The sequence below is a fragment of the Triticum aestivum genome, chromosome 4A (genome assembly GCF_018294505.1).
Source record: "Triticum aestivum cultivar Chinese Spring chromosome 4A, IWGSC CS RefSeq v2.1, whole genome shotgun sequence".
Lineage (NCBI taxonomy): Eukaryota > Viridiplantae > Streptophyta > Magnoliopsida > Poales > Poaceae > Triticum > Triticum aestivum.
This window is the reverse complement of record NC_057803.1, coordinates 739,814,262-739,837,531: the sequence shown is the minus strand read 5'-3', so window position 1 is coordinate 739,837,531 and position 23,270 is coordinate 739,814,262. Positions and strand designations below refer to the sequence as shown.

Sequence of the window (23,270 nt, the reverse complement as noted above, 5' to 3'; positions counted from 1 at the left end):
GGGATTGCAACAAGACTTCTCTTGCAAAGTGTTGAGCGCAATACGAGCCTTGTTGCTAAGGCTTAGCGGCTCACGTGAAGGCGATCAGACGGTTGTCCACGGCTCCATCGAACGGCAGCCCATGCAGTCGGTCTTTTAGGATTATCACCCGGTCAATGCGTAGGACGGCCCTTGTTGTTATAGCATGGACGGATTATCTAAAAATAACATGCTATTATAAAGGTCGCCCATCCGCGCTTTCAGGTCTAATTGTCTTTTCCCAGCACTGGCATTATTTTATTCCTATGTTATCTATGCAATCCATGCTCCTCTTCATCGGAAGCATCAAGTTAATCTCGCAGGAATCTCGGAACAAGAAGGTTTTTTTTAGGAAGTCGGAGCAGGAAGTTCGGCAAGCAACATTTTGTAGCAATGTGTTTGAGAACGATTGGATCTCAGACATTAGACACACGATGGGATGAGTCATTAGTGTATTTCTTAAGTCACACGTCTAGAATTGACAGACGAAATTCAGCATGAAAATATGTGGCCGGTCATAATGACCCAACACATATATACTTAAATTGCAGAAAAAATGTGTCTTGTCTTTGTCACACGAAAAACAGGGCACTTCCGTTGCCTTGGCTGCTACTCGGCAAAGATGGCGTTGTTGAGCTGGAACGCCTTCGTGAAGAAGGACGGCCAACAGAGGTAGGTAGGGAGAATGCTGCTGACGGTTAAGGCCCCCATGATGACATCCTGCTGCTGCAAGCACCTCTCTTCCTCGCGCGCCTCAAACCGTTGTTCTTCGGTTGCCATGGCCACAGCAACTAGTCTGCTACGACGATCATGCTGTCTACGTCGACGACCATCAGAGATGCAACGACGGGTGATGTCCGGTGCTGCAACCGCAGCCTTTGCGTGCTTCAACAGCCATGACCACGTGCACGGTGATCATGAGGTGCGACGGCGGAATGCGGGGCCACCGCGTGTGCTACCGTTCCTAGAATCGACCACCACGGGGATGCTAGACGGGCCACCGTGGGTGCTTGAACCGGCTGCCTCAAATGTTGGGATCAGGCCCTACCAGGTACATGTGTTTTCCTAGTTTAACGTGTGCCGCGTAGAGTACTTCTATAATGCATGTTGATCGCTAGCTGAACTTATTCTAAAAAAATTAAGTTTGTCAGCTCAAGCATCTCTCAATTGGTTCCTGTTATGTACTTGTATTTCAATTAGGTGTCAGGAACCACCAGCCGGAAGCTCAAACCAAGATGGTATAGCAGGCAGTACATGTTTACATTTTAATGTGCATGGCCTTGTAGGGATAAAAATGATTTTAAGCTAACATAGCTTGAAAAAATTTCTTCTATTATGATTATATTATGAGACTTGTTAGCTTGAAATACGTTTTGATATTAAGGGACGGAGAGAGTACTAATGAACAGGTGTGGTAGTTCAGCTATCACTCTCAATTGCTCTTATCATATATTTCATGAATTGGCCGTTGGTATCCACTGTATTATTGCAGTGTTTCATTCTGAAAGGGAACTGAAGAATTTGTACCCAAGCATAGTTGCGGATCTAGTGGGAGTGCCGTGGTTACATACATGGCATTTCTAGCTCTTTTTTTTTTTTGCGGGAGATACATGGCGTTTCTGTCGTGAGTGATAAGGATGGCACCCCACGTGGTCAAGCTCTAGGTCCGCCACTGCCCAAGCATACATGGAATCATGGCCTAGTCTTTGCTCAAGCACATAAACAACTTTAGGGCCTCGCCTAGAGCTTCTCACCTATTGTTATTGCTAACGAAGAAACATTTTACAATGCGTGGTCGAGAAATAGCAAGCAATCCATATCTACAAAGGTCCATACAAAACGCTGTGGGCATTACTTGTGACGTTCCAAACTATCCCATCACCTTTGGTACTTAAGAAGAACTGCTAACTGTCTTTTTACCGGATAGTAACACATCATTGATGAGTGAGTCAAGATTATTCAACGATGTCACCTTGGATCTAATAGCTACCTCCCTCCACTCTGCCGCTCTCTTCTTCATCTCCCTACCCTTCTCCCCACCCACCGCCTCCTTGATCCTCTCGTTGACCACCTCCCGCCGCACGTCGTCACCGATCTCCATGCCCACCCCCCACTCGAGGCACTTGTATAGGCAGTTGGTCTGCTGCTCGGCGAAGAACGGCCAACACAGCATCGGTACGCCACCGCAGAGGCCCTCCATCGTCGAGTTCCACCTGTAGTGCGTCAGGAACACACATAGGGCATCGTGCCTCAACACCGCCTCTTGGTCGCACCAGCTCGCCAGGAGTCCCCTGTCTTTGGTGGCCTCCAAGAACTTAGGGGGCAGCACCGCGGCCTCGCTCTTCACGATGTACGGCCTAATGATCCAGAGGAAGTTCTGGCCGCTGTTGGCCAGCCCCCACGCGAACTCCACCAGCTCATGATTGCTCATGATAGTTACACTCCCGAAGTTCATGTACACCATGGAACGGGGCTTCCTGCCGTCGAGCCACTGCACGCAGATGTGGTCTTCTTTCCGGAGGCTGGAGCCTACCTTGTGCAGGGGGTCCATGCAGGGGACGATTTGGCCGGTGAGGGAGTTGAGCGGACCGATGGTGTAGATGGCCGGTATGATGGCGCGCATCGCGTCGAGCGCTGGCTGCTCGAGCTCGTCCATTGTGTTGATGATGACCGCATCCGCGGCCTCCGCACGCTCCCTATGGTGTAGCTTGAAGTTCAGCGCGATGTCGTCGCGGTCTGTCATGCGGAGAATGGTTGGGAAGTCTTTCAGCCGCATGTGCTTGCTCATCCCAAGCGCCCAGTCCACCGGCATGTCCATGAACCCGTTTGTCAGTTGCTCTTCATCTGCAAAAAGAAAAGTTATTGAGACAATCAAATTTGCATTGCAGGGATAGCTAGGAGGATACCTTTGAGGGGAATGATGCCCTGGTCGATGAGAAGGCGGAAGTTGCGGTAACCCATGTAGCCGCAGGCGCTGGCCGCCCAGAGCAGCGCGGCCGGCACGTTGTCATGTTTCTCTTGGCCCTGACATCTTCAGTCGGTATGGAATGCTTGAACAGCCTCCATAGAAACATACGTATCTTAGAGGGTACAGCTGTTTTCCAAAGCATCTTCCAACTGCCAGCGTCTGCGTCAAAGCTTGACGACCCTGCCGTATTTTCAAGCCATGCTTCCCTTCGCTTTTGTGTTGCCACTAACATTGAATAGGCTGACCGAACCGACAAATTACCGCTTCTTTCGAAGTTCCAGACCCAGAAGTCCCCAACATTTCTTGTACATAGAGGAATCCTCGTCATTGGCTGTTAGACTATGTATAGCTTCTGTACCTATGTACGTATATGGTACATATTGTAACACAACCATTATATATAATGAGATAAGCCACCCCTAGAGGGTTGTGCTGGTTCCCCAAAACTTATTGTCTTACATGGTATCACGCTAGGTTACGATCGCTTCCGCTTCTAAACCCTAATACCCGCACCGCCGCCGCAGCCGCCGCCGCCTTCACGCCGCCGGCGCCCTCGCTTGGGCGTGACCTCGTGGTCCACACCGCGGCGCCGCCGTCCGCTGCGGACTCCGCAGGCGTCGTCCCGCCGCTCCTGCCGCAAGCGGATCACACTGCCCCGCTGGCGGGGTTGGCGGCGTCCGCCCCGGCCGCGGGCCTTGCGGCGTCCGCACCGGCCGCGAGCTTTGCGGCGCCCGCCCTGGCTGCGGTCCCGCCTCCTCCCGCATCGGCTTCGGTGCCTCCGGCTGCCTCCATGGTGTTTGCACCCCAGGCAGCCTCCTCGATGGGATTGTCTTCGCCGCCGCCGTTTCACTTCGGTCATCTCATCACCATCAAGCTCTCCGCCGACAACTACATCTTCTGGCGTGCGCAGGTTCTCCCGCTCTTGGGGAGTCACTACCTGCTAGGCTACGTCGACGGATCGCTTCCCTGCCCACCCGCGCTGGTAGACACCGTGCACGGTCCGGTCTACAATCCGGCCCATCGCGTCTGGACGGGGCAGGACCAGGCGAACCTCTCCTCCATCCAGGGGTCGCTCTCGCCGGCAGTTGCCGGCCTTGTTGTCTTCGCGAAGACGTCTCATGAGGCCTGGACCATCCTTGAGCGCACCTTTGCAGCGCAGTCCCAGGCTCGTGTCTCTGCACTCCGTCGTCAGCTTGGAGAGTGTCAGAAGCTTGACTCCACTGCCACTGAGTTCTACAACAAGGTCAAGGGCCTCGCCGACACATTGGCCTCCATTGGACAGCCCCTCACCGACTCCGAGTTCAACTCGTTTATTGTCAATGGTCTTGATGAGGAGTATGATGCCTTAGTCGAGATCATCAACGAGCGGGGCAACTCGACACCCATGCTGGCACACGAGGTTTTCTCTCGGCTCCTTCTCACTGAGCAACGGGTCGAGACTCGCCGCACCAGGGGCACTGGCTCCCTCTCGGCCAACGCCGCCACCAAGGGTGGCCGCTCTTCTTCATCACCCCGGTCTCCCTTGGGGCTGCCACCGTCGCCCGCCTCGGCCCCCCACCTACTGCGACCTTACCGGGGGCTGGCGGTCCACGTGTGTGTCAGCTTTGTGGCCGCGATGGGCACTGGGCCTCCAAGTGTCATAAGCGCTTCCAGCGAAGCTTCCTTGGTCTTGGCAATGACGACAAAGATACACGCAACAATGCCCGTCAGGTCGCCATGGCTGATCGTCCCGCGCCGCAGAAGCAACAGGGACACACTCAGTCCTACTCCATCGATCCACACTGGTACATGGACTCTGGGGCGACAGAGCATCTAACCAGCGAGATGGGGAAGCTTCACACTCGTGAACCCTATCATGGCTCCGACAAGATCCACACCGCCAATGGAGCAGGTATGCACATCTCTCATATTGGTCAAGCATCTCTTCTCACTAGACATGCCAATAGGAGTCTTCAGCTTCGCAATGTTCTTCGAGTTCCATCTGTGACCCGTAATCTTCTTTCAGTTCCTAAACTCACACGTGATAATAATGTGCTTTGTGAATTTCACCCTTTTGATTTTTTTATTAAGGATCGGGGCACGAGGGACATTCTTCTTAGTGGGCGGTTGTGCCAGGGGCTCTACCGTCTGGAGCATCCTGGTGTCGCTCGTGTTTTCAGTGGAGTCCGGGTCTCTCCGTCACAGTGGCATGCTCGTCTTGGTCACCCGGCCACACCTATTGTCCGTCATATTTTGCGTCGTCATGAGCTTCCTAGTTTGTCTAGTCATAAAGATGTAGCAGTGTGTGATGCTTGTCAGCAGGGGAAGAGTCATCAACTTCCTTTTTCGGAGTCCAGTCGTGAGGTGAAACATCCTTTAGAACTTGTGTTTTCAGATGTATGGGGTCCTGCTCAGACTTCTGTCAGTGGTCATAATTACTATATCAGTTTCGTTGATGCTTATAGTCGCTTTACCTGGCTTTACCTTATTAAACGCAAATCTGATGTGTTTGATATTTTTGTTCAGTTTCAAAAACATGTTGAACGTCTTCTCAAGCACAAAATTGTTCATGTTCAGTCAGACTGGGGGGGGCGAGTATCGCAACCTCAACTCTTTCTTTCAGTCGCTTGGGATAGCTCATCGTTTAGCATGTCCACATACACATCAGCAGAATGGTTCAGTCGAACGTAAGCATCGTCATATTGTTGAAGCTGGTCTTACTCTTTTGGCCCATGCATCTGTTCCGTTTCGGTTTTGGAGTGATGCTTTCACCACTGCATGCTTTCTCATCAACCGTACTCCTACTCGTGTTTTAAACATGAAGACTCACATTGAGGTTCTCCTTAATGAACAACCTGATTATACCTTTCTCAAGGTATTTGGGTGTGCTTGCTGGCCGCATCTTCGTCCATATAACAAGCGCAAGCTTGAGTTTCGTTCTAAGAAGTGTGTTTTTCTTGGCTATAGCTCTCTTCATAAAGGTTACAAATGTCTTCATGTTCCCACTAATCGTGTCTATATATCTCGGGACGTCGTGTTTGATGAGCATGTTTTTCCCTTTGCCAACCTTCCTGTGTCCACTGTCGAACCACCATCTCTGCATTCATCCTCTGTTGCTTCTGACCAATTTGATGATGTTGCATACTCTCCTTTGCTGTTACCTAACCATGGTGCAGGAACCGGACGTGGAGCTCGTTTGGAGCTGTTGGAGGATTCACCATCATCATCGTCGTCTTCTGGTGGGCACGTCGATCGCCCTATGTTGCATGGCATCGATTCGCGTGCCCATGCATGGTCACCCGACGAGCCCGTCGCGCCGAGCATCTCCACTGCTCGGTCCGTTTCGCCAGCGGCCGCCGAGTCGCCCGCGGCTCGGCCCGTCACGCCGTCTTCGCCTGCGGCTCGGCCCGTCACGCCGTCTTCGCCCGCGGCTCGGGTCCTCACGTCGCCTTCATCAGCGGATCGGCCCGCGACACCGGCCGCGCCACGGCCCACTATGCCGAGCTCGCCATCGGCCCGGTTTGTGATGCCGGAGTCGCCAGCTGCTTCGTCTTCTCTGCCGGTTTCGCCGGTGGGTCGGCCTTCTTCGCCAACCGAGTCCGAGGCTACCGTGACTGGCTCCTCGTCACCGGCTGACTCGTCAACGCCGCCGTCCTCCAGCCCGTTGCAGGCTGCTCCGTCGACCTCGGTGGTTCCTGTGTCCCGACCACATACACGCAGTCGCAGTGGCATTTTCAAACCTAAGGAACGTAAGGATGGTACGGTTGCTTGGTTGGCTGCTTGTTTGGCTGCTGCTGTTGCGGATCCATCTTCTGAGCCTCGCTCATATCAGGCTGCCTTGCGCATTCCACATTGGCGAGAGGCTATGGAGCAGGAGTTTCATGCTCTTCTTCGTAACAAGACATGGACTCTCGTTCCTCCACCACCACGGGTAAATGTTATTGACTCAAAATGGGTATTCAAAGTGAAGAAGCATTCTGATGGATCTATTGAGCGTTACAAAGCGCGACTTGTTGCTCGCGGTTTTCGGCAGCGTCATGGTCTTGACTATGAGGACACCTTCAGTCCTGTCGTCAAGCCTACCACTATTCGGCTTCTTCTCTCCATTGCTGTTTCTCGTGGTTGGTCACTTCGTCAACTTGATGTGCAGAATGCTTTTCTACATGGATTTTTGGAGGAAGAAGTTTATATGAAACAGCCGCCTGGTTTCTCTGATCCTGATCGTCCTGACTATATCTGTCGTCTTTCCAAAGCACTATATGGTTTGAAGCAAGCTCCTCGTGCCTGGCATGCCCGCCTTGCCTCTGCCCTTCGTGCTCATGGGTTTGTGCCGTCTACTGCTGACACTTCGTTATTTCTTCTACAGAAGCCAGAAGTCACTATGTATCTTTTGGTATATGTCGATGATATTATCCTTGTCAGCTCTTCTCAGTATGCTGCTGATGCTCTTGTCTGCTCTCTTGGTGCTGATTTTGCGGTCAAAGATCTTGGGAAGCTTCACTACTTTCTTGAAGTTGAGGTCACTTCTCGTGCTACTGGTCTTGTCCTTACGCAGAAGAAGTACTCCTTGGAGTTGTTACAGAGAGCTGGCATGCTGAAGTGCAAACCGACCACCACACCCATGTCGTCTACCGACAAGATAACAGCTGTTGATGGTGAGCTTTTGTCTCCTGCGGATGCCACAGAGTACAGGAGCATTGTTGGTGGACTTCAGTACTTGACGATCACGAGACCAGATATCTCTTATGCTGTTAACAGGGTTTGTCAGTATCTTCAGGCTCCCAGAGATACTCATTGGGCTGCTGTTAAACGCATTCTTCGTTATGTTCAGTTCACCCTGACATTTGGTATGCATATTCGGCCGACTTCCTCTCGGGTCCTTTCGGCCTTCTCTGATGCAGATTGGGCTGGTAGCCCAGATGACAGGCGATCCACGAGGGGTTATGCAGTATTCTTTGGCTCTAATTTGATCGCCTGGAGTGCTCGGAAACATGTTACTGTGTCACGTAGCAGTACTGAAGCTGAGTACAAGGCTGTGGCTAATGCTACTGCAGAGATTATTTGGGTGCAGTCTTTGCTTCAGGAGTTGGGTTTGTCTCAACCACAGCCTCCTATTCTTTGGTGTGATAACATCGGTGCTACATACCTTTCTGCAAATCCAGTATTTCATGCCCGAATGAAACACATTGAAGTTGACTATCACTTTGTACAGGAACGTGTATCACAGAAGCAACTCCAGATCAAGTTTATCTCATCTAAGGATCAACTTGCAGACATCTTCACTAAGCCTTTACCGCTGCCACAGTTTGAGGCTTGTAGGCGCAATCTTACCCTTCTCAGTTCTTTAGAAAGTGGCTAAGATTGAGGGAGGGTGTTAGACTATGTATAGCTTCTGTACCTATGTACGTATATGGTACATATTGTAACACAACCATTATATATAATGAGATAAGCCACCCCTAGGGGGTTGTGCTGGTTCCCCAAAACTTATTGTCTTACATTGGCAAGTACTCCCTCCGTTCCAAAATAGATGACTTAACTTTGTACTAACTTTAGTACAAAATTGGGTCATCTATTTTGAAACGGGGAGAGTATGTCTATTGGCAGGAAGGTTTGCTCCAGCAACGATATAACCCATGTTGCCGTAGTCTGGTCAATGAGCTGTGACACATGTGTTGGAGGGTTATCACATTTACATCCATAAGGCCTCATCATCTCATTATGTGGGATCCAACTCTCCGTCCATATATTGGTGGAAGTACCATTACCAATACTTTTTATAAGTCCTTGTTTCATCAGTTCTCTTCCCTCCATAATAGCTCTCCAGACTTGGCTTGGGTGGCTACCCACTGTTGCATCTAGGAAGGGTGTTGTTGGGAAGTAGACCCCCTTTAAAATTCGTGCTGAAAGTGAGTCTGGACTATGTAATATGTGCCATGCTTGTCTAGCTAACAAAGCAAGATTGAACAATTTAAAGTCTTTGAAACCCCTCCCATGCTTTTCGGTTGGGTCATTTCCTTCCACGAGACCCAATTTGGCTTGCGTTTTTCTTCTTTGCTTTCCCACCAGAACTTCCTGATGAGCATATTTAGATGCTCGCATAGCCCCCTAGGTAGTTTGAAGCATGACATTGAGAAAACTGGTACTGCTTGTGCAACTGACTTGACCAGTACCTCCTTACCAGTCGATGACAAAGTTTGCTCAATCCATCCCTGAATTTTAATCCATAGTCGATCTTTCAGATCTCTCAGATTTTTGTGCATAATGAAACTAGGTGGCTCGGTGAGAGAATTTTTTGTAGGGGAGGCTGGTGAGAAAACAGTATACTGACCAGTACAAATCCAGCTAAAGCCCATGCCAGTTTACTAGCTGGCTGCGATCATCGACGAGGCCGCGTAAGCTGGTGCGGTCCATACAGCCACGGATGCGTCCACATTTTTTTCTGTCAAAATGATAAATTCCCTGGTTGCTAAATCTCTTTGACTGTATCATAGCGAAGTGCCGAAAGTACTGGCAGAAGACATACAACGATACTCATGTATGTATTATGTTGATCGGTTTCTTATTTCCCTTTTCTCAGTTTGTCGGGTACCTATGCTAGCAGGCTACATTTGCTCATACTCCAGACCGTAAAAGATTGTACAGTTGTCGCTCTGCCAGTCATTGTCACGCATACGTTTGTTGGGATTGATCGGATATCTTGATGTCTTGTTTAGTATATAGGCATGTCAATCAGTTTTGTTTCTAGTTTGTGAGGAAACGGACAAGCGGACGCGTGCATGGACAAATACGGACGGCAAAGGGCATCCGGACAGCTCCCGACGTCCGGACAACTTGTGGACTATTTGAATTTGAGGGTCCATGTTGAAGATGCCGTGAGCATCATAAGATGGGGTAGAAACAAATCAAGCTCTAAGAATTGTACAAGAAATTACAGAGATATACGTCATGGGGATAGCTCCAGTGGACAAAAATGAAGTTGAGGACACAAGGAAGAGATTAATTAATTACTGAAACAAAAACACTTGCAAACAGCATCGATGGTCAACCGAAGTATGTAGGGTAGGATTCTAAAAAAAAAATGTAAGGTAGGAATATATATCGTGGCCATGGATGAATGGCCGGTGAATGGATCTACCAGAAGTTGTTTCATCCCCGGTAGCAGAGGCCGGGGCCCCACCAGGCCGGGATGGCGTCGCCAACGATGAAGGTCTTGCGGTCAGTGCCGCCGGTGATCCTGACCTCGAGCCCCCACGGACTTGTCGAGCGCAGCAAAGGCCTGGTATGTGATCCCCCAGTTCTGCGTCATCTGCACCCACTGCTCGCCCTTCTCCCTGACGACCATCTCGATGACGTCGTCGTCGCTGCCACTGACATTGTTGACGTGGAGCATCAACCAGTATGGGTTCCCCATGAGGCTGAACTGGACGTCGCCCCTCCTCTCGCACGGCACGCGGCTGAACTGGACGTCGCCCCTCCTCTCGCACGGCACGCGGCGGAACTGAACGGGCACGATACTGGCAACCCTTTGGGAGAGCTTGTAGAAGGACGGCGGGGCCATGTCGAAGTGCCTCCGTGGCGGGTTTGCACCACCTACCCACGTTGTTGTCCTGGTACTAGTTGGGCGGGCAGAGGTTGGTGCCGGTGATCGTGACCGAGGGGATGGGGATACGAGGGGAAGGGGGGGTTGCGTTAGGGTTCCACGGGGCGCCCTGGGTACTTGTAGGCGGGGGCGGACTCGTTGGATGGCCGCCACGGCGATGGTCGGGGCCGTGGCGAGCATCGGTGATGTCCACCACCCCCACCACCCCCCCCCCCCGGTGAACAGAGAAGGAGGACGACATGGAGTGGGCTGGACTGGTGGACAGCCGGGCCAAGTGGCCCAGGAGGGGAGGTTTCCCCTTTTCCTTTTTTTCTTTTTCTTTTTTATTGTTTTGTTTTCTATTTCTTTTTGCAACAAATTAGTTTTATAAAAATTACAAAATTAGCACCTAAATTATTGTTCTAATTTAGTCCACTGCCACAATAATTTTGGCAATTAAATAAACTAGTTTGGATTTTTATAAATTTCAAAAGAGAATTAAATAGTTGATTTAGCCCCAATTTTAATTATTTTTGGGCATTTAAGTACTTTATAAAAATTTGATTTCTCCACCATAATTATCTATGGATTATTTGCCACACTATGAACAATTTAGTTTTCATGTTGAGAACTTTAAATATTTAACATGAATTTAAATTTGAATTTGAATTGTGCTTGAATCAAAGTGAGATTTAGCAACAATAATTGTGATGACATGGCACCATTAGTAGGGGATCACTGTAGCTCAATTATCCGGCCGTTACAAATCTCATCCACTACAAAAATCTCGTTCCGAGATTTAGGAGGTAGACGGAAACAATACGGGGTATTCATCACAAAGACGATCCTCGCGTTCCCAAGTAGCTTCGTCTTCAGAATGGTTTGACCACTGGACTTTAAGAAATTTGATCGCCTTCTAACGGGTATGACGTTCAGCTTGATCGACAATGCAGAGCGGCTGTTCTTTATAAGAGAGATCATGTTGCAACTCAAGCATTTCATGGTCCAATGCTCGGATGGGGTCCTTGAAGCAGCGGCGGAGCTCTAACACATGAAAGACATCGTGAACCTGAGAAAGGTTCGACGGCAATTCCAATTGATATGCCACTTTTCCAAGTCTTTCGAGAATGGTGAATGGACTGATGTCGCGAGGAGCTAGCTTGCCCTTGATCCCGAAGCGGTGAGCACCTTTCATCAGTGTGGCTTGAAGATAAGCCTTTTCACCAGGTTGATAGACCATATATTTGTGATGACGGTCATACTGACTCTTCTAACGAGACTGAGCAATCTTCAGATTCTCGCGAATAACACTGACTTGTTGTTCCGCATGCTGGATAATATCCGGACATAAGAGTGACCATTCCCCATTTTCTGACCAATTCAGAGGAGTTCAGCACTTCCGTCCATATAATACTTCGAAGGGGGCTGATAACCCACAAGTATAGGGGATCGCAACAGTTCTCGAGGGTAGAGTATTCAACCCAAATTTATTGATTCGACACAAGGGGAGCCAAAGAATATTCATTAGGAGGTGAGTTATCAATTCAACCACACCTGAAAGACTTAATATCTGTAGCAAAGTATTTAGTAGCAAAGTAGTATGGAAGTAACGGTAACAATAGTAACAGTAGCAGTAATAGATTTGTAGTGATTGTAACAGCAGTACGGCAAAAGTAACTTAGCAAAGATCAATATGTGAAAAACTCGTAGGCATTGGATCAATGATGGATAATTATGTCAGATGACATTCATCATGCAATAGTTATAACCTAGGGCGACGCAAAACTAACTTCAATTCATCAATAGAATATAGGCATGTATTCCGTATATAGTCATACGCTATGAAGCACCAATACGGTGACACCGATACGCCAACACGGGTATGGCGACACGGGATATGACAATTTTTAAAAACAGCAATACGGCGATACGGCAAGCATATATAAATTTCTAGTTTTGCAGCATGCTTTGAGAATGGATATTTCGGATTGACAACACCATTCACAGCCTCTTCACCTACACCATCAACCTCCATGTTGCTTGCAGTACCACCGAGTGAAGATTGGCTTGCTGCCATGCCACTCCCCGCAAATGCCATTGTGTACACTTGTATCTCCTTCCCTAGCAATAGGCGGCAACAGCAACATTAGCAAGCAATTTATCCAACAAACATAAACAAGCAGCAGCCTTAGCAAGAAATTTTATGATTTTATCCAACCAACATTACTAGATTAGCAAGCAGCAACAGATCGAAGTACAACTACAGTACACCAATGATTATGAAAGAGTACTACTACTACCTACATCAACGTATCAATGATACATCAACAGAAGCCAGCAGCAGCCAAGCAAACATCAACAGATCAACTACACATCAGTACATCATCAGGACTCAGGGGAATAGTTCACCTTGCGGCGGCGGCGGAGAAGAGCAGAAGACCCGAGGTAGAGAGGCGATTCCAGGCAGTCGGGTCAGCGACAATGAGCCACTACAGGCGGCGGAGGCGGTGACGGCGGCGGTGGTGATCCACTGCTGGCGTCGACGGCTGTCCTGAGTCAGGCCTCGATCGTTCCTGGTGTGTTCGTGGGCTATTGGGCTCGCTCGGCGCTGCGCTCGGTTGCGTCGCCGACTCGTTGTGTCCCACACATGTCGCGCGTGTCCCAACCATATCGGCATTTTATTTCTTTTTTTTAAATTAAAAAATGGGATACTTCTGGGATACCCATATCTAAGTGGTATCTGGCATATCAGCGTATCGGCGACGTCCTGAACGGCGATACATGATTATATACGGATAACAGTTAAACAATCAATACAGTACGTGCATCTAACAAATCTTAATTACTCTAATTTCATGGACTGAGAGAACATAACCATAGGATTTGTATTCTAGAGAAATTGGGGGGGGGGGGAGTTTATTTAAGTTCTGCATGATAATCTACTAGGGAATTACAATGGAAAGTTTATTGAAGTTGTGCATACGTTAGGCGATCACATGCAAACGTCCAGCACCGAGAGTTTATTTACGTAGAGCTAGTGGCAGTAAAACAGAACTAGAGGAGCATCGCGAGAAGAAGAGTGGCCATTATCATGAGCGGCACCTTTGTCGGGGCGGGCGCGCCCTCTGCCGTGTCGAACGTCTCAAACGTCAACACGCCACCCCCATCGCCGTGGATCTCGTAGGTCATCTTCCTGCCTGCCTGCAGCAGGTTGCCCAGGACCGGCCCGTCGGCCGATGGCAGTATGGTGAGGCACGTCCGCCCGGCGTTCTGGGCGAAGAAGTAGTTCTCCACCTTGAGCCCCATGGCTGTGTGGGCGCCATCGAACATAAGCGCGAGTATTGGAACCCTGACGTTGGCAAACTGATGCGTGAGGAAGCACAGGCGGTCGAGGTCGCCTGCCCCTCCTTCTACCGAGGCGTTCATCGGAGCCACGCCCTCCGCCTGGATCCTACTCACGAGCTCCCGCCTCAGGACCCTGTAAGCGGCCTCGGGGAGGTAGGTGTAGGGAAGAGTGGTGCTCAACGACACCCCACCGTGACTGTCGAAGCTCCCCGCCGGGATGGCGGTGAGGAGCTCGCCGTCCACCTGCATGCCCGTGAGATTGACGTAGTACAAGTAAGGGGCTTGGTTCTTTGTGGCCGCCAGCAGGGGTGTGCTGCTGTTCCGTGTAATCGTCGTCTGCACCCCGACGCCGTCACCGTCGATGTTGGCGCCACCCCAGCTCCAGCCGACGAAGCTCTTGCCGGGTGGGACCACATCGTGAGGAGCGATAAAATAGGTGAAGCTGGAGATGTTGAGCTGCGACACGAGGGAGAGGGGGGCCCTGCTGAAGCCGGCGAAGCCCGAGGCGCCGTCGAGGTTCTGCACAGTGATGTCACTGGTGACGGACCAGGTGCAACCAAACACCACGCCCGGAACCTGCGTGGTCCCGAAGCTGAACGTCTCGGTGGCGAGGCGGCCGGACATATAGCTAGTTTTGTACATGCAGAGGTCGTCGGTTCCCGGGCAGTCAGTGTCCCTCATAATCCGGCAAGTCTGGTTGGCGCAGCCGACGTCGCCAAAGGATTTGGAGGAGTCGGCTAAGAACACGGGCGTCGTCGGCGGTGTGAGCGTCTTGCACGAGGGGCAGAGTTTGCACTGCACCCAGACGAGGTCGCTGGTGATGTCCATGACCAAGGGGAGAGTCTGTGGCGAGGTCCCCAAGGACAGGTCGACGATGAAGGTGCCGTAGATGTCCGCCGCCCCGCTGCCCGTCTGCTGGCCCTCCTTGCCCCGCTGGCCCACGTCCGGTAGGCCCACCCTCTGTTCCATGTAATCTTTGGTGGACTTGTTGTTGATTCTACTACGGATCTCCTTGACAACGTGCGCGGGAACCATTGGAAGGAGAAGAAGAAAAACAAGTGGAGCCGCCATTGCTGCCTTAACTCCGACAGCCATACCTGTATGTACGTATATATAAGCACTGTATATACATATATGTACACTGACTCCGCTAGCTACTCCTATTTATACTATGGTAGTCGTATGAATATACTGTCGCAGGCTACTTATATAGTGGATGTCGCCGGGCATAAACTATCTGGTTTTGCTAGCTCATGCCGGCTGATTTTCAAATCATCGTTCATATCGTCGCTACGCAAGACTGATATATCAAGACGTCGACATTATTATCTACTCCCTCCGTTCCTAAATATAAGTCTTTGTAGAGATTTCACTATGGACCACATACGGATATATCTAGATGCAGTTTAGAGTATAGATTCACTCATTTTGCTCTGTATGTGGTCCATAGTGAAATCTCTCCAAAGACTTGTACTTAGAAACGGAGGGAGTACAAACACAATGCCTGCCGCCCTACCAGTGAAAAATTGACGCCTTGATGAAACACATGCGATTATTTTTCAGGTTTTGATCCGTTCCGTGGTGGACTCAACTTGTGCCCCGATATCAGAGATCAAATCCCAGGTTTAGCGCCGTGAGTCCCTCTCTCAATGGAAGCATACGTTTATTCTCTGACTGGTCATGTGATTTCGTCAATTTTAAACCAGTACGATCCGTCTATGCTCCTTTAGAGGTTATCATGTGGGCAGGCTGCAAGTTTATGCAACTAACCAGTTCATCCATGAGCACATGTTGATAAGAAAATGTGGGCAATACACTTATACGTCAAAGCTCCCCTCATTTGGCTGCAATTAATTATTGCATTCACTGAGTTTTGGATCTTGAACCTCTTACTTGCAAGTTTATGCACATAATCAGTTCATGCAGCGGTCTGAATTGATGGAAAAAAGTCTAAGGCTTATATAGTCCTTCGACTTAAGATTTCATTTTTTTTAATACTCGCTGGGTCCGATCTGATGGGTTCAAGAGGGCATCGGCAATGGCAACACTGGGTGATGCATGGGTGACGCCCAGCTTAAAATAAACAGAATAAAATAACCCGTCATTTTCTCCAACTAACCATGCATTGCGTATTGTCGACATCGAAATGTGCGCACCGGATAACCCAGCTCGCCGAGGAAAGCGACGGAGGAAACTTCCGTGTTGGTTGGTATATCAGCAGCGTGCGTAGGTAGGACCGCCCGTACGTAAGAGTACGAGTAACCATGGCCTTGTACTGAACGACCGCGGTTTTGTTCGACAAAACTACTCACGATTACTCTACCCATGTAGCAACTGAAGTGGTCCGTGCACGTGCAGGATGGATGCAGGTCGTTGGACGACGTACATTACTTGGCTCAGGCAGGACGAACAAAGCCATCGTTGCCTGTTGAAATATGTCTCGATTATATTTGTATGTAGTAATAGGTTAGTTTTCTTTTTGAGAAGAAAGTAAAAGGTTAGGTGTTTGAGTCTAACACATGTAACTCAAGCTACGGGTGGGACTGTAGGTGGGTGACATGTGCTATCATGCTTCAAAAATTAACATTACAAATGTCATTTTTTTTTATGAATTTCTACTCTGAACATGGGTGACATACTGACATGAGGCATTTCTTTCTTCCCATTTCAAATATCTCAAGTTGTTGAATTCGCTGGCCACGTGGGCGGTAGTGCTGGCCTTAAAGATGAACATTGGTAATTCAAATTCTTCTAGCTACAAAAGTAGTTATAGTATGAGAGATGCCTTCTTCAGAAAAAAAAAACCCGAGTCAATGTAGAAAGCACATAGGACACTAATGACAACAATCACTTTGCATAATCAATTTCCACTACAGTAAAAGTTAAATATGCCATTCAATGCAAGTAATCTATATAGATGGATCTCCTATTATATTTCATACACTATTTTCCCAACAAAAGAAGATATCATATGCAATATGAAGCCGAAGAAAAATAAATCATAGCATATTTATGACAGTAACCTACTTCCTCCGTCCCATAATGTAAGACGTTTTTTGGCACCAAGAGGTAGATGCATAGCATTTAATTTGACTAAATAGAAGACCATCAACATTTGATCGAAGCAACAGATAACGGAAAAGAAAAGCCAAATAGCGATAATTAAGTAGCAACCTTTTATCGCACGGTCACAATTTTTTTGGGTGAAGTTGACATGGGCTACAAGTTACAGATACACCATGGAGCTAGCATACTATAACTGTCAGCTAGTAGAGTACCTTGGTGTCTCTCCTGAAGCTTGCTGCCATTATGTCTCTTTCGTGGTGCAACCATGGACTTCGGTGGTTCCATGCCGAGCTCACCGGCACACTGGTGTTCCTCATGATCGGCCCCTGCCAGCAGCCATCTCAAACTTTACAGCACCGTGGACCTCGGCACCCGTGCAATTCTTTCCGGACTCCTGGATCCATTGCATTTGCAACTGGCCGAGGTTTGAGATGCCCTCTCATTCTCGTTTTGTGCCACCCATTCTTGTTGATTGCATGTCCATTTTGCCCATATGCTTGATTGGTTTGAATTATAGGTGTTTCAAGCTTTGGAGGCATTCAAGGTTCAACACGACGACAAGTCCTTCCACCTCTCCCATTGTTGGACGATCACCAACGGGGAGGAGAAGTTCAAGGCGAAATATGCCACCCTCTTTGGCGTGTGGGGGGAAGGAAGCCGTGGAGGAACAAGGCGACGGCGAGAAGGCCCGGTCGGCGGGGAAGACCAACTCGAAGAAGGAGGGGCCAAGTGGGACGCGACGTCGATCGCCTTGCTTGCAACCGTGGAGGGCATGATGAGCAAAAAGGACTTGAGGAAGGAGAAGCACCGACAAGACAAGAAAGAGCAAATGAACGCCATCATGGAGATCCAAAGGAGGAGGCTTGAGATGGAGGCGAAGAAGCAAGCCAAGATGTTTGAGTTGGAGGAGACGAAGCAAGCCACGATGTTTGAGATCGAGGCAGCCCATGTCAAGACCAAGGCGAAAGAAGTGGCGCTCGCTAGCATGAAGATGGGTGTGGAGATCATGAAGGTTGATCTGAACACCGTGTCGCCGAGGAAGAGGCCATGGTTCGACTTGGAGAAGATGCAGGCCGAGATGCTCAAGTTCGACGAGTAATGATCTACGGCGGAGAGCACCGCCCTTTTTTGTATGCAGGCAACAAGTGTGCTGGCATGACCACGACCGAGATGGCGTGGTCGAATCCCCGTCCCTTTTTGTGTGCTGGCATGCGCGCCGGCCGCTGGCAAGTGCGTCAGCATGAACTGCGTGGTGGTTTTATGTAGGCTGACATTGTATGCCGGCCGCTGGCATGGTGCCGGCATGAACTTTGTGGCATCTATGGCAGGGGGGCCTTTTAAATTAATGCGCGGACATAAAATGGATCGTGCGTGTTGGGCGCACGGCCGACCCAAAACAAAAACAAGGCGGACGCGGAGCGGACGGGCCAATCCAAACAAATAAAAGGCGGACAAAGTGGGGGTCCGTTTAAGTCGACGCGTTGGAGTTGCTCCCGGTGATATTTACAATGTCTTGGTTTGTGTATGCTGTCTAGGTTTTTGTATTCCAACGACCTGCATGCATGCGTAGGGACACTTTCGTTGCTGTCCAACAAAGCCACGTTTAGTACAAGGCCATGGTTCCCGTACGTACGGTCCTACCTACGCATGCTGCTGCCATACCGACAAACACACAAGTTGTTTCGTCCGTCGCTTTCCTCGTCACATTTCAGTGTCTACAATGCGCAATTAATGCATAGTTAATTTGGATACAGGATCAAGATCACGGGGAAGACGACGAACAGATTTTCACCAGGTAGAAGATGGAGACCCGACTGTTCCTTTTCTATCCTACGACGATGAAAAATTGACTAACCAAAAACTCAATTCAGTCGAGTGCCCACTAGACATTCCTACATATATGTTTTTCTTCAGATTCAAATGCCGACTACATATAAAGCAAAATGAATGGATCTACACTCTAAAATATGTCTATATACTAATATACGTCTGTATGCAGTCTTTATTAATTGAACATCTCTAAAAAAAGTTATATTTAGGAAAGGAGAGAGTAGTATAATATGTATTGATATGCCGATAGTTTATGCCTGGGCGACATCCACTAGGTAGCTAGCCAGTATACCTTGTATAAATAGGAGTAGCTAGTTTGTGTAGGTATATACAGTGTAGAGATATACAGGCATGGCCGTGGCAGTGAGAGCAGCAATGGGAGCTTCACTTCTTTTTCTTCTTCTCCTTCCTCTGGCTTGGGCGCCTGTCTCATCGGCCGCCGTCGGACCATTTCCCAAGACCGGCAAGTTCGTCACCAACAAGTCCGTCAAGGATGACATGGAAGAGAGGGTGCAGCGGCGCCTCGGCCAGCGCAAGGACGGTCAGCCGACGGGCAGCGCGGCGGGGGAGAGCTACCGCCCCTTCATCTTCGACCTCTCCGTCGGGAGCTCGCCGCAGCAGACCCTCCCTGTCATCATGGACATCAACAGCGACCTCACCTGGGCGCAGTGCGAACCCTGCCCCTCGTGCCAAACGCTCTCGCCGCCGCCGACGCCCACGTTCCGTCCCGCGGACTCCAAATCCTTCGTGGAGGTCGGCTGCGCCACCCAAACTTGCGAGCGCATGAGCTACCACAACTGCACCGGCGACGACATCTGCAGGTATAGAACGGGCTATATGTCCGGCTTCCTCGCCACCGATACGTTCAGCTTCGGGAACGTCACCGGACCGGGACGTACGGACGTACCGGGCATGGTGTTTGGCTGCAGCGGCGACATCACTTTGCCAGAGCTCGATGGCGTCTCTGGCTTCGCCGGCTTCAGCAGGGGGCCCCTGTCCCTCGTGTCGCAGCTCAACATCTCCAGCTTCACCTACTTTATCGCGCCTCCCGATGACGCCGGCGGGAAGAGCTTCGTCAGCTGGAGCTGGGGCGGCGCCACCGACGACGATGCCACCGTGGCCGCGGGGCAGGCGACGAGTACGACTACGGGGAGCAGGGGCACGAGCAGCACGCCACTATTGGCCGCCACAAAAACCAAAAACCTACAAAACCCTTACTGGTACTACGTCAATCTCACCGGTGTGCAGGTCGACGACAAGCTCCTGACCGCCATCCCGGCGGGGACCTTTGACATCCCGCGTTCCGGCGGGGTGTCTCTCAGCACCTTCCTTCCCGTCACTTACCTTGTGGAGGACGCGTACAGGGTCGTGAGGCAGGAGCTCATGAGCAGGGTCCAGTCCGAGGGCGTGGCTCCGGTGAAGGCCTCAGACGACGATGATGGGAAGCTGTGCTTCCTCACGGAGGACTTTGCCAACACCAAGGTTCCAACGCTGGCGCTCCTGTTCGACGGCGCTGACGCGGCCATGGAGCTCAAGGTGGAGAACTACTTCTTAGCCTCTGACGATGGGAACACGTGCCTCACCATAATGCCGTCGACCGAGCACGTGCAGGGCTCGGTCCTCGGCAGCATGCTCCAGGCGGGCAGGAAAATGACCTACGAGATCCACAGTGACGGCGGCGGCGTGCTGACGTTCGAGACGTTCGACAAGGCAGCGGGGGCGCCCGAGAAGGCAGCGGGTGCGCCCGCGCCGGCGAAGGTGCCGCTCATTATCATGATAATAATGGCCACTCTTCTTATCTTGGGGCTCCTCTAGTTCTGTAACTCCAGGTAAAAAATAACTTCTGCTGGGCTTCTGCCTGTGTTGCCTACACTACTAGCTGGAGAGAGCAGTTGAATTATGTGTGGCTGATATGTAGTACTCCGAGTAAGGGATCCTGTGTCGTTTGCTTAAACTATTGTAATGAAAACTACTAGTAAAAGAGCCCATGGGTTGTAACCGAAGAGAAAATAACACATGCTCTTAACCCGATAATCGTGACTCAAGACTAATTTAGAGCGGCAAACGAATTTTTTTGTGGGAAAGCCTCGGCCTGTACGGGATGCGACTGGCACTAGTGCAAAACCGGGCTATAGCACCATTTCGTAAGGGCCTCAACCGGCAGTAAATGGTGGGGACTAAAGGTCGCCCGCCCTTTAGTACCGGTTCGGCACGAACCGTCACTAAAGTGCCACCACGTGGCACGAACCGGGGCCGGGTGCGGGGAGACCTTTAGTACCGGTTGGTAACACCAATCGGTACTAAATGTTTGGGCGGTTTTAGTTTTATTTTTTATTTTTCCTTTAGTTTTGCGTTTTCAATTTAAATAGAGATTGTTTTTACATTATAACGAGTTGTTAAATCATTAGATGAAAGTACCGTAGATTAGTTTCTACTGGATGCATGCATGCATGTATCCTAGCTAAGTGATCAAAGTATATATGCCATATCCATATTAATTACTTGATCACTTATATTAGATGAGCTAAGTATGGATATGGCATATACTTGATCACTTAGCTAGCTAGGATCCATATCCAGTTGAAACTAATCTACGGTTTCTTTCATAAATAATATAATAACTCATCATCATCATATTAGTATAAAAACTATTGCATCATATATCATCACCAACAAGTTAACGGTATACTAGCTAGCTAAAAATCATTATAGTCGTCATTAGCACTATTTAATCATCATAGTTATTACCACTATCTAATCACCACCAATACTAGCTTAAAGAAGAAACATCCACTTATACCAGAAGGAAAGATATCATCGAGTTCAACATGGTCATGATTATAAGCGTTCATATATAAGACCACAAAAGCAAATCGATCACTCTTTGAGAGATTAAGTTCAGGACGAAAAACACGGACATGAGAGGACAAGTACTAAGAGCATGCTAATCACTCCTGCTGCTCTCTCTCAGGTAAAATAGCATAGAACATGTATAGTTTTCCTGATTCATCGTATTGGAGCATGCAGATGAACCTGTCTCCTGATCGTGGGTTGTGCTTCTGATTGCTGCCCCCTAGTACTTCTCTGTGATCGTGGACAATTTTGCTCCAGTCTTTCACTATTAAGCATTCCTCGTTATTAGAAATCCTGAATGCACTAAAGTGCATTATAGGATGTGTTGGCCGTAAGCTAACCATTCTCGTGCGACCTTTAGTCTCGATCCACTGAGGCACAATATTCATCGGGAGTCCCTATTGAAGAACATCGTATAGTAACATACTTAGCAATGAAGTTTAGCTTAAAAAATAATGTATGCAAAAGATGCACTGAGGAAAAATAGTAAAAATATTACCATCTTTCCTAAATAGATGTGATCGTAGTTCAATATGATCACTATTGGTCGCACGTTTTGAGTACTAAGATTTTCAAATTCATGAAAATAATTTCTCTTGACAGTATCAAGATCCTCAAGCCATGAAACATAATGACGTATGTCCTCGCAGTTTAGTTCAACCCCAGGACAGTGGACGGTCCTGTCTACCAAGCGCTGGAAATGTTTCCTTGAATGGAAATAAGTTGTCAATAGAAATTAGCTGTCAACTTTTTTTGAAAAAACAATATCGAAGACATAAATATAATTGAGAAACTCACATAATGGTAGAACTGGAGGCATCTGCACATCGACCCAAATGTCTTTATTACCTTCAATATCATTTTTGGGACGAAAATCAAAGGTGATAAACATATCAGGCTCAAATGCATAAGCCTTGCATAGTGTTTGTCAAGTTTTGCATTCAAAATGGGTGTAGGTTTCTTGATTGTATAATTTGATGTTGAAGGTATAACCATTCTCGGTCTTCAAGTAAACTCTCTTTATCTCTATAGTTTTGTTAGGACTGAAATCTATCTTATCTAAGAAAAAAAATTCTTGCATGACAGGGGATACACTAGTAGAATAGTGAAAATTTAAAATAATAAGTTGAAGCAAATGAAGCATAAGTCATGCTTAATTACGAAAAAAGACTTGTCGTTGTGACTTACTGTATCCACTTTGAAGGTCTCATCCAGCTTGATGTTGAAGCACCTATCATCAACTAGGAAATTTCTATCGCACAGGCCGCGTTGGTCTTCGCAGTTTTCGCACATAATGAAATCATTTTCGTCGTCAGATGACATTTCCTATGTTCATAGGTGAAACATTTAACACTTATTAGTTATATTAATTCAACTAATTAAACTAGTTCTATTAATTCAACTAGCTAGTTCAACTAATTAATTCAACTAAGCACTTACTAAAAATATACCTAAATAAAGTAGCTCAACTAATTAATTCAACTAACTAGTTCAACTAATTCAACTAAACTAGTTCTATTAATTTCTTACTAAAAATAAAGAAGCTAGTTCTATATACTAAAAGTATAAAAAACTAACTAGTTATATTAATTCAACTAATTAAACTAGTTCTATTAATTGAACTAGCTA

The 23,270-nt window shown here is 48.6% G+C and overlaps 3 protein-coding genes and 1 pseudogene across 3 annotated transcripts; 1 reads left to right on the top strand and 3 right to left on the bottom strand.

Annotated features, from left to right (window-relative positions):
• Positions 1-1,828: 1,828 nt before the first annotated feature.
• Positions 1,829-3,314, bottom strand: LOC123084491 (7-deoxyloganetin glucosyltransferase-like). The gene is made up of 3 exons (XM_044506068.1): positions 3,232-3,314; positions 2,925-3,049; positions 1,829-2,862 (listed from the first exon to the last, which is right to left on the bottom strand). The coding sequence occupies exons 1-3, from the start codon at positions 3,312-3,314 to the stop codon at positions 1,910-1,912; spliced, it is 1,161 nt and encodes a 386-aa protein (XP_044362003.1). The 3' UTR covers positions 1,829-1,909.
• Positions 3,315-10,099: 6,785 nt separating this feature from the next.
• On the bottom strand, positions 10,100-10,526 carry LOC123084490 (expansin-A17-like; annotated as a pseudogene).
• Positions 10,527-13,462: 2,936 nt separating this feature from the next.
• LOC123084489 (aspartic proteinase nepenthesin-1-like) lies at positions 13,463-14,963 on the bottom strand. The gene has a single exon (XM_044506067.1). The coding sequence runs from the start codon at positions 14,961-14,963 to the stop codon at positions 13,602-13,604; it is 1,362 nt and encodes a 453-aa protein (XP_044362002.1). The 3' UTR covers positions 13,463-13,601.
• A 4,176-nt stretch (positions 14,964-19,139) lies between these two features.
• On the top strand, positions 19,140-20,603 carry LOC123084488 (aspartic proteinase nepenthesin-1-like). The gene has a single exon (XM_044506065.1). It carries the CDS (start codon positions 19,140-19,142, stop codon positions 20,601-20,603), a length of 1,464 nt encoding a protein of 487 aa, XP_044362000.1.
• Positions 20,604-23,270: the final 2,667 nt, after the last annotated feature.

What these genes read in the sequence shown, in the direction of transcription:
- LOC123084491 (XM_044506068.1), bottom strand. Translation starts at nt 3,314, where the DNA reads ATGACGAGGATTCCTCTATGTACAAGAAATGTTGGGGACTTCTGGGTC. An exon ending in AGCGGTAATTTGTCGGTTCG is followed by an intron (nt 3,050 to 3,231) that starts GTCAGCCTATTC and finishes TACCGACTGAAG; the next exon opens with ATGTCAGGGCCAAGAGAAAC. An exon ending in GGGCATCATTCCCCTCAAAG is followed by an intron (nt 2,863 to 2,924) that starts GTATCCTCCTAG and finishes TTCTTTTTGCAG; the next exon opens with ATGAAGAGCAACTGACAAAC.
- LOC123084489 (XM_044506067.1), bottom strand. Translation starts at nt 14,963, where the DNA reads ATGGCGGCTCCACTTGTTTTTCTTCTTCTCCTTCCAATGGTTCCCGCG.
- LOC123084488 (XM_044506065.1), top strand. Translation starts at nt 19,140, where the DNA reads ATGGCCGTGGCAGTGAGAGCAGCAATGGGAGCTTCACTTCTTTTTCTT.